The 18063-nt window shown below is 42.5% G+C and overlaps 1 protein-coding gene across 6 annotated transcripts in view; it reads left to right on the top strand.

Moving 5' to 3' along the window:
- The window catches only part of PHC2 (polyhomeotic homolog 2), a 107051-nt gene that overhangs the window by 42342 nt on the left and 46646 nt on the right, over positions 1 to 18063 (top strand). For all 6 annotated transcript variants that reach the window (XM_073233606.1, XM_073233607.1, XM_073233609.1 and 3 more), the window contains exon 2: positions 17200 to 17403. In XM_073233606.1, the coding sequence (XP_073089707.1) occupies positions 17254 to 17403 (150 nt within the window). In that variant the 5' untranslated portion in view covers positions 17200 to 17253. The remainder of the gene's footprint in view (positions 1 to 17199; positions 17404 to 18063) is intronic.

Genomic DNA, 18063 nt, shown 5'->3' with positions numbered 1-18063 from the left:
TGGGAATCTTTTTAAAAACACTGCTCCTCCCTCAACTCCCAGAAATTCTTAATTAATTAACCAGTCTTGAGTGGGACCCAGGCATAAGAATTTCTGACATGCTCATATGGTAGTTCTAATATAGGCCAGAGATAAAGTCACTGAAGGTCAGTGTACCCCAGTGGGATCTCTAGGTACCTATAATAAAAACAAAAAAAAATTTAACTTTGAAAGGTGGCTTTCTGTTCCCATCCCCCTTTTCTTTTATTTTTACTGCTATGAAGACTTGGGCATGGTCTAAGGATGAGGTAGACATCACAGTACAGATTTACAGTAAAAAGACCTGACTTTTAATCCCAGCTTTGCCACTTCGAACTGTATAACTTAAGCGAGTTATTCATCAGTTTCCTCTCCTGTAAAATGGGGTGTAAAACCCATTGTATTCCAAGGTTATGAGGATAAAAGTGCCTGACTCAAAGAATTTTCTGAAATTTACCGGAGTGGGAGTAGAATTTTCCAATCCCCCAGATGAGTGGGATTATTTAACTCTGCCTTTCTGAACACAGGCAGATTGACAGTTCTTTCCTTTGGTTCCATAATACAGCTCTGGATGGTGAGGCTGTGAAGGTCAGAGGTTGGAGAGATGTCACCACCTTCCTATAAAGATGGGAGTATAATTATGTCTTGTCTTACAAATATGTAAAAGCTACAAGTCAATAGGGTAAGGCTTTGAATTGGTTTTCCATCCTAATGGTAACTTGGGCTGGTCTGTCTATTCATGGTCCCCATGTAACCAACAACACACCTCTGCAAGACATGGCTGGAGTTCCTATTCAGAGCACAGTGGGGAGCTATCCAGCAGCTGGGGTCACAGTGTTTTCTTGCCTTCATGTTGGATTACTGAGCACTGAGTCAGCAACAAAAAAAACAAACTGCTGAAATCTGATCCCTACCCCTGAAGCCTGGCCCACTTCCCCAGAGGAGACAGACCTGGACACTCTGTCTTCTGTGTCCATCTTTTATGGTACCAGTCCAGAGCTGAGTGACCTGGCCCCAGACCTTATGGAAAGTTACATGTGGCTCCTGACAGTGTTTTTCACCAAATGCAATACTTGTTGGGAAAACAACAACAAAAACATCTCTTTAAGTGTCTTATGAGTAATGTGGCTTCTCTCATTGTTCAACTATTTGAATGAGGATTTGCCAGCTGGTATCAGGAAGCATGCAATTGTAAACAATGGGTTTTCCCATGTGAGACAGGCCAGCATGGGCATCAGTAAGGCTCTTACATCAGGCTAGAAGTGCCAAGCTTTAGCTGCTTTCTAAACAGGAGGACCGTGGAAGATCCCCCTTCATGTCCTCTGCAGACAACTGCTGTTCTTTGCCTTCCCAAGAAGGTAGGATTTTCAGAGTATCAGAGGCTGCTCTAGGCTCTGGTTACCAGTACCGAGATCCAGGGTAAATGATGGCTGCTAATTTTCAACTTTTTAGCCTCCCTGAGTGTCTGTCTGTGGAACCCGCATGCTTTTGTTAGAGGGTACAGGACAGAGAGAATGAGGGAAAGAGCTTAGAGGGCCTTCTATCTGAGGCATGGGCCTGGCTTCAATAGTCCCCTTTTGGGTTGGTTTTATTCTGTAATGTGTCCCCTGAGAAAACAGACTAAGCAGGCTGGGTTACCCTGCAATTTCTCCAAACTATTTGCATGAAATACTGCAGGCAAAAAGCCCAGCCCCTGATTGGCTGTTGCTAGGTAACAACATAATCATCAGGAAATTAGGCTGTCCTTTTTTTTCCAACCCAGAGTATGTGTGTGATTGCAGCGTTGAGCAGGAAGAGAGAGGGAGTGGAACAAAGAGAGATAAATGGGATGGTCTTGAAGGCGGGGACACCACAGCCACAAACCTGCATCCCACGGTAGGACAATCTGCTTTGGGTTGGGCTCTTTACTCAGTCAAGCTGATAATGGGACATTTTCTTTTTTATAAGAATGACAAAGCTAGCAGTTCCTGCAGACAGCAGGAACAGAAGCTGTGGAAGCAACTTTGACATTTGAAGTCATTTTTTTAGAGATAGGAGGTAGTGCTTAATATATAAAAATGACTCCAAGTGAGGATGAGTAAGTGAATGTGTCTGCAGAACGTGTATACCAGAGAAGATTCCATTTGTATGGCTACAGAGTGCCTGCAAGGAACAGAACGTGAGAATGTGCATGTGAATGAGGCGTGTGACAGAGAAAAACAAGCATGCTTTAAACTGTGGAAGTAAGCCCCATGAACTGAAGTTTAGGATTGTGTCTGTTAAAACTCTGCCTATGTTTAGGCATGTGGTACTGCTGATGATATTCAGTCAGTAATCCTCAGCCTACCCTGCTGCGTGGTTAGACTTGGCAGGTGGATGAAGAGTAATATGAAGAGAGCATATGTGTGTGTGTGTGTGTGTGTGCGCGCATACACACACACACACACACACACTGAAGCACCTAGTTCATTTTTAAGATTGTATCCTAGCATGTAGAGCCCTGGAAGTGTCCGCCTATACCTGGACACTTCCACTGAGTGATGAACATCCATGGAGACCATGAGCACTTTCCCTTTCTACAGGCCCCAGATGGTTTTCCCACCTCTAACCTCCCTTATCTTGTCTTCCTTTTGAGTTCCCTAGCAATGACCCTGCCCTTACACTAGGCCCTCAGTTGCCATACTGCATACTTCATTGGCTTGCTACAACCCCAGGCAAGCTAATTGCCTTTTGCCATTCATTGTCTGCCAGATTAATGACTCCTCCTGTGTCTGGTTGCCTGTAGTCTCCTCTGAGGTTCCTCCCCTCTGTGTACTCTCTCTGCCTCATCTTTCTCTTTCCCCACCTCCTCAGCTCAGCCTCTCTGAGCTCCACATCTAAGTTTTTAGAAGTCATTTCACTTAAATGCTAAAATAGAAGAACTATAATTTTTTTTTGTCCAGTCAAAAGAAGTAGTCCCTGCCATAATGCAGAGGGGACCATTTTGTAGCAGTGGGAAAAATACACAAATATATCAGGGTTAAGACAATAGCCAATATTCAGAAGGGAATATGCTTGCAACCATACAGCCCCCACAATAGCATGCTGCCTCCAGTGGGTGAGCCTAACAAGATGCATATCTCCTGCCCTGGAGGAAAGAAGTCACCACCAACTTACAATGGCTCAAAATCCCTTTCTAAACACATGCACCAAATGGAATGAATGTGGTGCTGTGCAAAGCATTCACTCCCTGTGTACAGATGTAAAAAAAGATATTCTTTGAGACAGTGGTTCTCAGACTGTCATCCCTGAACCAGCAGCATCTGAAATCTGGGGGTGGGGCCCAGCAATCTGTTTTGCTAAACCCTCCAGGTGATTCTCATGTATGCTGAAGTTTGAGGACCACTGTGGGCCTGAAAATTTGCATTTTTATTAAGTTCCCAAGGGATACTGACCAAACTTTGAAAACCCCTGCTCTAAGATTCAAAAACAAGGGACCACTTGTAATTGTCCTCTTTCCACCTAGAATGCCCCCTCCTCATTTCTAAAAATCCCAATCAAACCCATCTTTAAAGACCCACCCCAAATGAAACCTCTGACTGATGCAACCAAAGGTTATCACTTTTTGCCTTATTACATTTTCAGGGGTCAGCAAACTAGGATCCATGGGCCAAATCCAGCCCACAGCCTGTTTATGTAAAGTACCAGAACTAAGAATGGATTTCACATTTTTAAATGGTTGGGGGGTTGTAGACATCAAATAAGAATATGCAATAGAGACTATATGTGGTCCACAAAACCTGAACTATTTACTGTTTGGTCCTTTACAGAAAAAGATTGCCTACTCCTATTATACTTATTCATGTACTTTTCTTATTTCCCTTCTCAAACTGTGACTCCTTAAGAACAGTCAAGATCTGAATTATTTCTATATTCCATTCAGTACCAAGCACATAATAATTGTTCAATAAATGTGGGAAGGATGGATGGGTGGAGGATGGTGGTTGGGTGAGCTAGTTGGGTAGTTAACCCATGTTCTGGGATTCCAAAAGAGATCAGTTTTTCTACTTAGCCACTTCGTGGCTGCCCCATCCATAAAGTAAAAAAAATAGTTTCCTCCACCTTGAATAGATGATGAGAATCAGTAAGTACATACTAATGGAATTTATTCTTTTCTTTAGTAACTAGAATGAGGAAAACCAGTAAGGATCTGTCCTGCAGGTTGAAAAACCAGATTAGCATTTACAACATTCATGAATGGAAGAATTAAAAAATAAGCAAAAAACGTAAAATTACAGTTGTATTTCTGGCATTAAGTAAAAGATTTTCCTGAAATTATACGTTACGAGTGTTAAAGGAGACCCTAGAGGCAGCACTGCATGAATCACACCTGTGAGGTGGTGGTTCAGCCTCTGCTTGAACTTCTCCACCAACCAGGAACTCACTTCACAAAGCAGCCCACTCCCCTTTTTAACAATTACAGTTGTTACTACTTTTATTTGTTGAGTTGAAATCTATCTACTTACAATTTCCACTTTGTGGTCCTACTTGTACCCACTCTACCTATCGAAATTAGCTAGATAAGTTTTGTAAGTATGAGAAAAGAAGAAGGGTAAAGTTATACTTGGGTAAAGATTGAGGGTATCTACTCCATTTAGATAGTTTTCCCCTGCAAACAGTAGCAGGACAGGCTAGAAATACTAGAAGCTAAAAGCCAACAGGTATGCTAAGAGAGAGAAAGCATCTGGGTATAAAACGAAATAGAACATAACATTCCAAATACAATAGGAAGCAAAAGGCTGGTGGTCACAGTACATCATAGTCTGACCACAGACACACAGTATGTTTCTGCTAGAGAGGAATGTTAATAGCAATTAGAGGCCATTATTTGGGACAAATGAGGGAAAGAAGGCCCCAGAGCTGGGCCTGGGGAACTCTGGAATTGCTTTGTGATTCCAAAGCTCTGAAACAGCTGCCATGACAAGTTGCTAGGGCAGAAGCAGAGCAAGAGAAAGCCTCTTAGGAATGGCTGAGTCCTCTAAATGGTGGGCTGGGCCAAAGCAGTGAGGGCCCAGGGAGGGAACTGCCCCGAAGAAGGTGGGAGGAGGCAGTGGAGAAAGAAAGCTAAAGTCTCAGATTGTATGCATGTTAACAATGTCATGTAGTCTTAATATTAATCCAGGCACACTGAGAACTAATAACCGTTGCCTGAAAAATCCCTCCAAGAAGAATGTTTATTGATCACTTACTTTCTCAATTTCTAAAGCACATTTACTACACAGAGCTTGGAGTTGTGGGTCTCCCTCCCTTACCAACGCACACGTGTACATGAGTGCACATTCATGAACACCCCTCCCACATACACACCATGGTTAACCTCCCTGGTTATCACTTCTTACAGTGTCACCTGCAAGTGGGTTTTGCTTTTTCTTGTTTTTCTTTCTTTAGGAGGAAAATTCCTAAGATCTAAAAATAGGGCTTTTCAGACTGGTGAAAAGCTCACAATCAAGCCTGAACTAAGGGTATGTTCAATAACTGCAAAGGATTAAATGTCCAAATTTTTTAGTCTTTCTTCTCCACTTTCAAGGCACTCCCATATTAGAACTGGGACCTGAGTTCTAGCTTCAGATGGTTCTGGCTTATGCCACTTAATAGCTTTCTGACCTTGGGCAAGTTACCACTCAGACCTGTTTCTGCAACAATAATTACTACTTCAAAACCAGGGTAGAAGATTCAGCAGGCAGCAGAAGGCTGATAACTCTTATATGCCTGTTCTGTGCTGCACACTGCACTTGGCATTTTGGTTGCATTTACTTATTTACTTTTCCCAATAACTCTTAAAAATCTATAGATGAAGAAACTGAGGCCCACAGAGGTTAAATAACCTGCCTCAGATCTACCAAATGGGGCAAAGGCAGGAATCAAAACAGCTTTATCTCTAACACAAAGCTCCTCCTTTTTCTGCTAAATCATGCTGCCTTCCTGAGACTGTGCCCAGCACATAGTGGGCATTTAGGAAAGGTAGGTGTCCCTTCACCCCTTCTCTCCAAAGGATTTTGGGGCAGTTGTTTTTGTTTTGTATCGCTTCTCACTTAAGTAGTTAAAAATTGTTTTGCAAACACTGCTAAAAGAACCAGCCTTATGGGTAGGTAAGATATCTGAAAATACTCATGAACAAGAAAGGCCTACAAATATTAGACAAGCCCCACTGATGACTCCAAGTGTACTTTCTGAGATACAAGGCAGGCCCTGGGAGAGTTACAGTTGACAGCTTTACCACAAACTGCCCCCTGCTTGAGATTACTCTTGTGAGGCAGTCTGTCAGAAGGCAATAGGAGCCTAGTTAACTTTGTGAGAACTCACCAGCCCACAGAGGCCTAGTCTAGTCTAGGCATAGCCTAAGCATAAATCTAGTCTAGTCTAGTCTAGTCTAGTGTAAGCATAATAATTCTGCCTCTTGTGCATGGGCTTGCAAGCCTCATTTCAATTCCTACACATGCCATTTGCTGGCTCCATGGCCTCAGATAAGTTAGTTGGACCTCTCTGAGCCTCAATTTTCTTGTGGGAAAATTGAGGAAATAATCCCTGTATCGTAAGATTATTGTAAGGAATAAATGAGCTCATGCATATAAAACTCTTATCCTTCAGCACGTACCCAATAAATGGCAAGAATGATCATTTTGCAGTACCAGGCCTAAGACCACTGGCCTCCTAATGGATAAAAGATCACTTACATTCATAACAAAAGTCTTTGTGACAAAAGACTTCTATCTGCAGCAGTCTATCTCTTAATAACTTATCAAAAGTCTATAAAGCCCCGTTCCCTAATCTCCTCATAGGGGATATAAAGGAAAACTCCAAGGGAGGAAGCAAACCCTCTTGGAATAAGCTCTGGGGGGAGCATGCCCAGGTGGTAGCAGGAAAACAGGGCACCCAATACAGTCCCTTCTTCTCCGAGTCACTCTGAGCTTGTGTTCATTAAAGTGAGCAAACTCCTTAACCCCAAGTGCTGCAGAGAGGTGGTGATACCTGCAGGGCTCTGTAGGTCTGAGGAATACCCCAGTTTGGAGAGGTAGAACAAGAAGAGAATAGGGGGCTCGTGAAGAACTTACAAATGCATTTCCATGCCCTTGAATTATTTTGAAAGCCGGGCTGTTTCCCATGGTCCCTGTCCTGGCTTAGTTATGTCTGTCAGAAAGTAGCAGTGGCAGAAAGACTAGCCTATCACGCAAGGCTGAGGTGGAGTGGCAGAAAATGGCATGCTCTGAATATGTGTGTGTGTGTGTGTGTGTGTGTGTGTGTGTATATGTGTGTGTATGTGCACAGGTGTGATTTGTGGAGAGACTTAGTATGGAGGGATTTTTTATTTTGAAGTATAGTCAACATTCACCATTGTATTAGTTTTAGGTGAACAACATAATGATTTGATATTTATATATATTCCAAAATGATCTCCACGGTAAGTCTAGTTAATATCCATCACCACATGTAGTTGCAGAATTTTTTTTCTTGTGATGAGAAATTTTAAGCAGTGTTCAAATATGGAGTGCAATATTAACTGTAGTCAATGTGCTGTCTTAATTACATCCTCAGGACCTCTTTATTTTATAACTGCAAGTTTGTACCTTTGGAGAGATTTTTATGAGGTCTTTTATACCCCCTTGGCCTCGGAGATTTCTATGTACAAATTCCAGGAATGCCTAGCTCTGCTAAGAATAAGCAAGAAAGAATTGGCTGAAACCAGAGCATGAAGAATTTACTCTGTCACCAGATTAAAAAAATAGATTCTCCTAAATTTGAGGTTTTGACAGAAGTAAAGGTATCTTTTTCTCTGGAAATGGTCTTCTTCCATCCTACCTCAACCTACTCTTTCTAGTCTGTGCCACAAACTAGAAGGCTTAAAACAACAGGAATATACTGTCTCACAGTTCTGGAGAAAGGAAATCTGAAACCAAGGTGGCAGCAGGGCCATGCTCCCTCTGAAATCCTTCCTTGCTTCTTCCTGGCTTCTGGTGGCTCCTGCTTGTCCTTGGCTTTTGAGAGCATAATTCCAATCACCACCTCCATCTTCATGTGGCTATCTTCTCTCTGTATGTGTCTGTCTCATCACATGACATTCTTTTATGAGGACACCAGTCATATTGGACTAGGGGCCCACCTACTCCCATATGACCTCAACTTAGCTAATTATATCTGCAATGATTCTATTTCCAAATAAGGTCACATTCTGACATTTGGGGGATTCGGGCTCTTTGAGGGAACACAGTACAGCCTGTTACAGGCAGTATTTAAGTGGGAGGAAAAAGGACATCGATAGAGTGTGTGATGGCTTAGCTGGGAAATTAAAGAAATGGATGTCTTAAAATTAGGCTCCAATTTAACATAATGATTGGTTCCAAGTTTGTATATGTACTTGTCTTCTGAGAAACCAGTAGAATAGCATTCCTCTTTAAGCCCTGGAGCAAATTTTCTTTCTGAAGAACCCTTAATAATGTCAATAGTAATGATATAATGATGATAGTAATAAATAATGATCGTAATAGCAGCTAAATTTCTTAAGTATTTACTAAGTGCCCGACATGGTTCTAACTGTATGACATGTATTAACTCATCCAATACAATACCCCTACAAGATAGTATTATCATCCCAATTTCATAGCTAGACTAAAGGAGGTTTTGTAATTTTCTCGGAGTCACACAACTAGGAAGCTAGATTTAGGGCCCAAGAAGTATGGCTCTAGGACATATATGCTAGATGACTCTTTTAAATCTTAGGCTCCTAAACAGCCTTCTGAAAAACTGCACTTTAAAAAAGAGACAAAAATTTAGACTGGTAAAATGGACCATGGCCTTTTACAAGACAAGTTTAAGTGTGACTGTGACCTGTGACCAATGATGAAAAATAACTTACAGGATTCTCACTATTTACCCTGGTTAAAAGAATCATTTTCCAAATCCTAAATTGGGCTCACACCCTCGCAGTGTATCGCATGCTTCCTATTTCACTAAGTGTTGTCTTCAGTGCTTCATGACATCTCATGTAACCCATATAACCACTCCAGGGGGAAATGTGATCTCATTTTACTGCTGAAGAAATGAGGCCCAAAAGATGATATAACTTGCTCAAGGATACACGGCTACTGTGTGGCCTGGTTAGAATTTCAACCCAGGTCTTTTTCTAACACAAAAGCCCATGCTGTTAACTAATATGCTGCAGGTACACTGCAGACAGGTGGCTGACATACAAAAATGGGTTTGTCATGGAAGAGGGGTCCTGTAAACCACCACCTGTGGGTAAATCCAGCCCACCCCCTTTTTCATAACTAGTGTTTTACTGGAACACAGCCACACTTCAGTAATGCCATCGATGGTTGCTTTTGCACAGCAGAGTTGAATAATCATGGCAAAGACTGTATGCCTGCAAAGCCTAAAATATTTGCAATGTAGCCCTTTACGGGAAAGAGTCCCAATCCCTGCAATAAAAGATACAGGCTGTACAGTTGGCCCTGCCTCAGAGCAGTGAGACCAGAGCTACTGGAGTCTGGACAAACTCGTCCTGTGCCTTAGTCCCCAAACACCATTTGCATAATGGCCTAAAATATCAAGTCTTTCTTTTTTCTCTTCATGTCCTTCAGCCAACCAGCACTAGTGGCATAATCTGCCTTCTATAATTTAGGAAGAAAACAATGAGGTTGCAGAAAAAGTTATTCATATAAATGTATGCAGTTCTATTTCACAAAGCAGTCATTCCATTTTAATTGCTAGGACCATATGATCCATTTGAACTTATCCTTCATTTCTGTCTTTGTTAGCCTTCATTTATTTACTTTGGTTTCTAGAGACACTAACAGAGGTAACATGCAGAGGATTGGAAGAGAGGGAACTTTCTGAGATTTGAGTTGAGTCCGTTTGGACTGCTTCCACTGATCAGTAGCCTCAGACAACTGCTAGAGGCATAATTAGACTGGGGCAAACCAGGATACTTATGTTCCTGCAGCAACCCGGCAGTGTAAGGAGATCTCTCTGAGGTCCCCGAGACTAAAGAAGCTGAGCGCTTTGCTGTTGTTGACTTACACCTCAGACAGAGAAGGGACCAAAGAGAGGCAGAGCCCCAGCAGAGGAGCACCGTCACCCTGCCTTTTCAAACTCTGCACACACATGCCACCACAGGGATGGCAATGCCTGCAGCCTTGTTGGCTACACTGGACCTCTCATTTCCTGTCAGTCTCCAGAGTCCATTAGGAAAAACCCCACCCCACTTTACCCCAGGGCTTTAGGGTCAGGATTGGAGCTCTGTCTTCAGTGTCCTTCCCCTTCACTTCGCTGGAACCTCTGTAACTGAAGTAATCTGCAGAAAATGGATTTCTCTGACCCTGGGGACAAAGGCCTAGTTTTTCCTAGACTTAGTGGCTCCTGGGAGGGCAGAGCCATCAGCATTTCTCCAGCTGTTAGTCTCAGGCCCTGTGGGCAGCAGAGACCTGTAATAAGATCACTATCCAAGCCACTTACCATCAGCACATCCTTCAAAATGGTCCCTTGAGGTTAGGAAGGGAGAGTTGACTAAAGTAGGAATCACAGCCTTCAGAGCTTGGGCTCATACAGCCACACAGTGAGTGGGCACCTGGATTCAAACAGACCAGTGCTGGATATGCCATTAACCAGATCTGGCTGTGGTTCATAGTGGGAGTCCACAGGGATCAGTGGCCCTGGGGAAGAAATAAGGAACTAGTTAAAAGGAAATTAAGGGAGGAATAAGAGTAGGAATTAAAAGGAAATTAAATAGAGCTGTATAAAATGCTTAAAGCCTAGAAAGTTAAAAGGTTCAGATTTTCTAATGTGGGCCCCTAGCCTAGGGCATAATGAGAGTCCACAGATACCGTCCCACAGACCAGAGCTTTGAGGCAGAAGGAGGCAGGAGTGGGTAAGCACTGAAAGTTCGGGCTCAAAGAGGGAACTGTAGAAGATAAAGGTTGAAAGCTACTGTATTGGTCTACATTTCCTACTTAATTCTGTTTCTTTCTAACCTAAGTTCCCTTCCATGAGGAGACCAGTGAGAATGTGACATGTGGTAGGATGCTAGCGTCTGATTTTTCCTCAAGGCAAACTCTAACCCTCTGGCTGAGTAAATCACCAACACCATGAGTCCAGGAAGTTTTCTGGGACTGCCTTCTACGTCCATGCTACCGGAGAAAAGTCTAGGGAGCTATAGCTTCTTCAGTGAGTCACCCAAATACTGGAGCTCAGGTTTTGCATAGGAAAAACAAAGGACATGGTAATGTTGGATTTCTTAAACTGGTTGGTGGGTACACATGCATGTGATCCTTTATGTATATCTTATACATAGATATTATTTTATAAGTATAAAATATTTAATAAACATTTCATAATTAGGGGATTAAATTCAGTGATCTCAGTTCTATTCCACCTCCAAAAATCTCATATGCTGATGTGGGCTTTGTCCAATGTCATTTAGTGGCTCAAAATGAGATTATGGGTAAAGTCTCAGGGGGTTTAGTGGGAACAGCTCTGGTTTTGCAGTAAGACCTGGCTTTGAATCCTGGTTTGGTGATGACCTTAGAAGAGTTACTTAGATAAGTTCCTCATTGACAAAATTGGGATAGTAATGCCTACCCCATAAGAGAGATCGTGAGTATATATATAAAGCATCCATTATAGTGCTTGACACTTAGAAAGTGCTCAAGAAATAATCACTGTTAATAGCATAGGTGTTATTGATGGAAGATACTGAAAGTGATATTGATGGAAGACATAGAAAGTGCTCAATAAATAATCACTATTATTAGCATAGATGTTATCGATGGAAGATACTATAGTGTTTGTTTTAAAGTAGTTGGGGAGAATTTTTCAGATGACACAGAAATTGAGCTAAACTTTCAGATGAGAAGTAGGATAAAGTGTGGTACCTTTCAAGCGATTCTGCTCAACAAACATTTCCAGAATGAAGCACTAGGTATATATAGATAAATATATGATCCCTGTTCTCCAGGATCGGAGTTAAGTGGGGAAGACACACGTAAGCAAATCATTTTCTTGTGATACTGCATTCCAAGTGCAAGGAGAGGGACAAACACAACGTATTGGGAATAAACCATCCAACTAGATGGCTTAAAGGAAGAAATTAGGACCTAGTTTGAAGGAAGCAAGAGAAGTTGTATTCAGAGAGTGTTTCACGGGAGAGACTTGAGTTGTTTTAAAGATCTAAGGTGATGGTTAAGTGAAAAATGGAAGGAAGGCATTTCAGGGGAAGGGAGCAGCATGAGTTTAACCACATAATTAAACTTAGAGGTAGGAAACAGCAAGGTGTCCAAACAGGATGTTTGGAATAACACTAAAGCAGTGGGGGTGTAGTGTGGAAAATGAGGCCAGGGAGATAGGCAGGATCAGTTCGTGGTGGGTTCATATGCCATACTGAGAAGAATTGTGTGGGCCTAAGAACAGAGGTTACTCAACAAATGGTGCAGGGACAACAGGAATATCCACATGCAAAAGAATGAGGTTGGGGAAAGCAGTTGGAGAAAGGTGGTTCCTTAAAAAGTTTTGAAATAATTGAATGCAGGAACTCAGATACTTGTACCATTGCAAGCATGTATCATGGCAGCATTATTCACAATGGCCAAAATGTAGAAACAACCTAAGTGCCCATCAATAGATCAATGGATAAACGAAGGGTGATATATACGTATATAAATGGAATATTTTCAGCCACAAATAGGAATGAAATTCTGACACATGTTATAACATGGATGAACCTTGAAAACATTATGCTAAATGAACTAAACCAGACACAGAATGATAAATTTGTATGATCCCACTTATATGAGATATCTAGAATAGACAAATTCATAGAGACAAAAAAAATAGAGGCTACTAGGAGGGGAGAATGGGATGAGGAATTATTGCTGAATGATTACCGAGTTTCTGCCTGGGGTAGTAAAAAATCCTGGAAATAGATAGTGGTAATGGTTTCACAACATTGTGAATGGGAAAAATTTTATTTTATTTTTTTACCATGAAAAAAAATGAAAATGAAATAATGAAGTTATACCCCTACCTCACACCATATTCAAAAACTAACTCAGAATGGATCAAAGACCTAAATGTAAGAACTAAAAGTACAAAACTCTTTGAAGAAAACCTAGGTATAAATCTTCATAAATTAAGATTAGGTGCTGATGTCTTACATATGGCAGCAACCAAATTAAAAATAGATAAACTGAACTTCATCAAAGTCAAGGAGCCAAGGTAATCATAAGCATGTGGTATTTGGGAGAAAGAAAGCAGACCACCAGACAGAACAGTGGACTTACATCATAGAATATAAGGTTAGAAAAGTGGAATGAGGCTAAGAGATTGATCCTTACATACATATACCACTCAGAAAAAGTATTATTATGACCCAGTTTTGCAGATTAGGAAACTAAGAGAGGTAAATTGCCTTGCCCAAGGCCATACAGCTAGTAACGGTTGAGTTGGTTTTCCCAAAGCTAGGATAACCTGACTCCTAAATATATGCTCTCCCTTCCTTAGGACATTGTTTCTCCTAGGAAAACTGAGCCACCAGCGAATGCCCAGAGGGAGTGCTGGGGACCAGTTAATCTTACAGCAGTAACTGTTTATTCAGCAGCAGTGTGAGCCTTTGGCAGTCAGAAAGCCCACCTTCACTTTCCATTTTTCACATTGCACAAGGTCCTTAATATCTCACACTCTTCAGAACACTGGCAAATGTTGTCTCAATCACTCATTTGGAACTCGACATATAGTAGGTAATATTATCATTATCTTTCAATTTATACTTCATGCCCGACCCCTACCTAGCTAAGAAGCAGAGCTTCATAGTCCAGACAGTCTAATGCACAGGCTTCAAAGGATTCATTAACCTCTGTATTTGTAAGCACATTTTCATATACGTCTGCATTTTGAGGGGGACTTGAGTTTTGCCATTTCTGATATGCCTCCAAAAGTTAAGAATCTTAAATTAAGGATTCATGTCTTCTACCTCTTTTCTGTTCCCAGTACTTAGCAGGAATACCCTGCATATATATGGTATATGCTCAATAGATGTTCAGATTGTAAGGACCTGGGAACTTGCCTATTACAGAAGGTTCTAGGAGTGGTCAACAAGGAGTGGAAGGTGTCACAGGGCAACTTTATGCTGTGACAGCAGAGAAGGTGTGGGTTCAGGTTGCTCAAATATTACTTCTCCTTTGAAGGGCTCTCTAATCTCCTAGGCAGAGTCTTTCCTTCCCTGTTCTGTGCTTTGCATGGGTGACTGAGAAAGAGCCAGAGAGAGCACACTGGAGAGGCAGCTGTGGCTAGCAAAAGCATGAGCTAGAACAGACAGTGTAAGTTGGAGAGAGGGTAGAGAAAGGGCCAAGAGGGAGTATGCACTTCCTAGAGAATAAGCATGAATGAAAGAGAGCATGTGCACCATCAGGCCTGGGCAGAGAAATCCTCAAGTAGGGGAGACCACAAGTGAGGAGAAAGCTGGAGCAGGTGAGGCAAGGGAGCAAGACGCAGAGGGAGCAGTTTCAGAATGTGGTCAGTCAAGGGCAGCAGGGCTGGGGGAGTGCAGGGGTCAGGCAAAGAGGTAAGGAACAGGAGAGGAGCCCATTAGAGTACTGGCGTGACCACTCAGGATCAGCTGAATGAGGGCAAGAGAGAGGAGTGGGGGAGAACAATCACAAGTTCAAGAGTCAGAGAGAGAGTGTGTGTCAAGAGCCAAAGCGCAATCCACTCCACGGAGATGGGAGGGAATGAGGGTCTGGAACAGGAGTGGCAAAACCAGGGGTTCAGTTTCAAAAATTAAGGAGACAGAACAGGCAAAGTGAAGATGGTGGGGAGGCAGAACTAAGAATGAGAGACTGGAGAGAGAAGGGAGCGCATACTTGACCCCAGAAGGAAGGAGGCAGGTGGGCAGGAGAATCCAGGAAACACCTTACCTTATGCCTGTGTTCCCGCATTGCTGTGAGTCTCTGCATGGGGAGCAGCTGCCATCCTTGCCTGTGAAGTTTTTCCATACAGGGATGCTATGCTCTCTTTCGAATTTTGTCTTGTTTTATTTGTCAACAAGGATGAGTATGTACTGTGCACAAGATCTGTCCTAGCTGCTGCAAAAAGGGAAAGAATAGCTGAGGCTTCATCATCTAGGATGTGGTTACCCTTGCCTCAATTTGCTATGGCTGCTGCCCTGTTTTCCTATTTTGTGTTTTATGTTGATAAGGAATTCAGCAGAGATTTCCTAGGGTGGGAACTGAGACCCAGTTGTGATCAATATTTTGGGAAAAGGAAGCAAAGCATTCAACTCAGAGAAGACCTTGAGATTCGATGGGATATTCCATGATCAAACACAACGCTCATTTGCCAATTTTTTGCTCAGTGGTCTTTAACATTCACTCAAACCTCATCTCTACAACTAGTGTGTCAGGTTCTGCAAGAACAGAATTTACATCAGCTTCTACTACTTTCTATTCAGCCTACCTTCCCCTCCCTAGAATATAAGATAGATTTCAACTGAGCAGAGCACAGGCAATGTTTGTTGACCTTGCTGTTTCATTGATTCCTGCATCATTATCACCATAAACATCCTTAACAAGTGAGCAGCCCAGTGAGGCCCTCAACTGAGCTTCCATTCAGGACAAAAGGAGTTCATGGACAGGGCCTTGCCCTGTGGCAGTAAAAGCAGACATAGAAACATTAGGGAAAATCACTGCTTAGGGACCCGGGTCACAAGCGCCACTGGCAGGTTTTACACTGCCTTGGAAGCCATAGGCCTCTGAACTTCAACTTGCTGACTGCCACCCTGGAATGGCCCAGATTTCCTTAGCCCCCATATTCCTGTCTTTTAGCCTTCACCAACACTTTTTTCAGCCACAGGGAAATCCACCCAGTCTGAAGAGGAAAATCTGAGGAATGTTGACAACCTCCAAACTGAGCAGCACTGGGAGGGGAACAGGACGTTAATGACAATTCTAGTTCTTGACACTCATCACTGCTCTCATTAGTGTGAAAAAAACATATTTTCTGGATTTATTAAATTGGTATAATCTGCAAGCAGAGCATTGAATGTCTGTGATGGGATGACAAAGGAGTGTTATTTTAGGTGTAGAAAGGAATGGATAGAAGGAAAAGCTTACATTTAGAAATGACGATTTTATGAATAGCATGAGAAAAAGAGGAAGTTGACCTCAGACCTATGTATGCCTTTCCCATCAGCTCTTCCTTCCCTCCCAACCCCACTCCACTCCTCAACACATGCTTCAAGAGGATGTGCAATGTCAAGTTCTGAATCCAGATCACAGGATGGTCCCTGAAGTAATTTCTGGCTCTTCTTAATGACTGGGATAGAAGATTCCAAGAGGCTCTGCCAATTCCACCTCTGAAGAGGATTGATCTATTGGACCCTGACAGTGGGAACAAGGCTGGGGACGATTTTAATAACCACAAGGGCAGCCAGTGCTGATGGAGCACTCAGTATATGCTTGACACTCTATAAGCACTTCGTATCAGTATTTTACTTTATCCTCCCTACAACCCATATGCTCTGACATGTGACAAATTGAGACAGAAGGTTAGAGAAATCTGACTTGTCAAGGTGCCCAGCTAGTAAGTAGCAGAACCAGGATTCACACCCAAGTCTTTCTGATTCCAAAACCTGCTATTTTAACCAAATTGCTCAACATGGTATCCTGCTTAGCATTAAATCAGAGAGCACTCAGTAATTACTTCATAAAGAAAACACAGACTCAAACATACTTAAAGCTCTTCTGGTTTTGAAAATAAAACACTTCCGTGTATTTTATCACCTCCTTATTGTCCTCTTTCATTCTGTTCTCTGCAGATTTTGAATCCCATTTCTTTCACTAACTGGCTATACACATGTGGACAAATAATAAGTTCTCTAATGTTCAGTTTCTCCATCCCAAGGATGAAGAGGTGCATGGGATGAGAGATGGTCCCTAAGACCACTGCCATTCCTGGTTTTACCTCCTCTAGTGGAATAACAGGTCACAGACTTTAGAGTCAGGCAGTCCTGATTTCAAGTCTCACCTAGTGAACCATTCCTGGCCCTGACCTGATGGCAGGTATGTCTCAGGACCTCAGTTCAGAAGTGGTCCCACTTCAGGCTAATGGGAAGCTGACGTAAATTTGTGCATTCTCTATTAAGTGCTTGCTTAACATTTCACTCTGCCTCTTTCCTCTCAGCATCCGCCTGCTCCTCTGCCATCTGAGTGCCCTGCCTGCGCCATCTGCTCCACCATGGAGAATGAGCTGCCAGTCCCCCACACATCTAGCAGTGCCAGCACCACCAGCAGTGCCAGTGGGATCAGCAGCAGCAGTGGAAGTGGCCGCCCCACAGGGCCCCAGATTTCTGTGTACAGTGGCATTCCTGACCGCCAGACCGTGCAGGTAAGCTTCCAACTCACCTAGGGATTGTATTCTGTAATCATCCTACAGCTGGCTAGCGTGGTCTGTGGAGATAACTGGGATAAGTGGGTGTGTTAGCAGGTGTATGTTTGCTATATAGTACATGTTATATAGAGAGAGGAGAAATGATACTAAATGGATCTAATCAAGGAAGTTTGGGGAAAGTGGGGCTACTAGGAAGATCCAGAAAATTCCTTTCTTACCTGGTGATTCAGGTCCCAGAGTGCTGTTTTGGGAGGATAAGCATGTGAAAGTGTAAGGGGCTGACAAGTAAAAATAACAAGCAGAAAAAAAGTCTGGGAGCTGCTTAGCCACAACCTACACCCACTACAAATCATTGCCCTATAACAATTCAAGTTTCTTAAAGACAGGGGACCAAAAAGAACCATCAAACCAGTCCTTTGCCTTTGCAGCTTTTTATCTTCTTCCCTAAAGCAGCACTTTGCAAAGTGTCATCCATGAGACCTTCCAGGTGATTACACACTGTTTCAAATGCATTTGTCACCATGTATTGCCATCTGCTGTGTGCCCTGTACTGTATGAAGCATTTTGCATATGTATCTTCTCTTCTAGCTGAGAATGCTTATTAGTAGACACAACTCTGTAATTGAGAAAACTGAGACTCAGAGAAAGTAGTAATTT

Source organism: Manis javanica, chromosome 4 (genome assembly GCF_040802235.1).
Source record: "Manis javanica isolate MJ-LG chromosome 4, MJ_LKY, whole genome shotgun sequence".
Lineage (NCBI taxonomy): Eukaryota > Metazoa > Chordata > Mammalia > Pholidota > Manidae > Manis > Manis javanica.
This window is presented reverse-complemented; position numbering and strand designations above follow the sequence as displayed.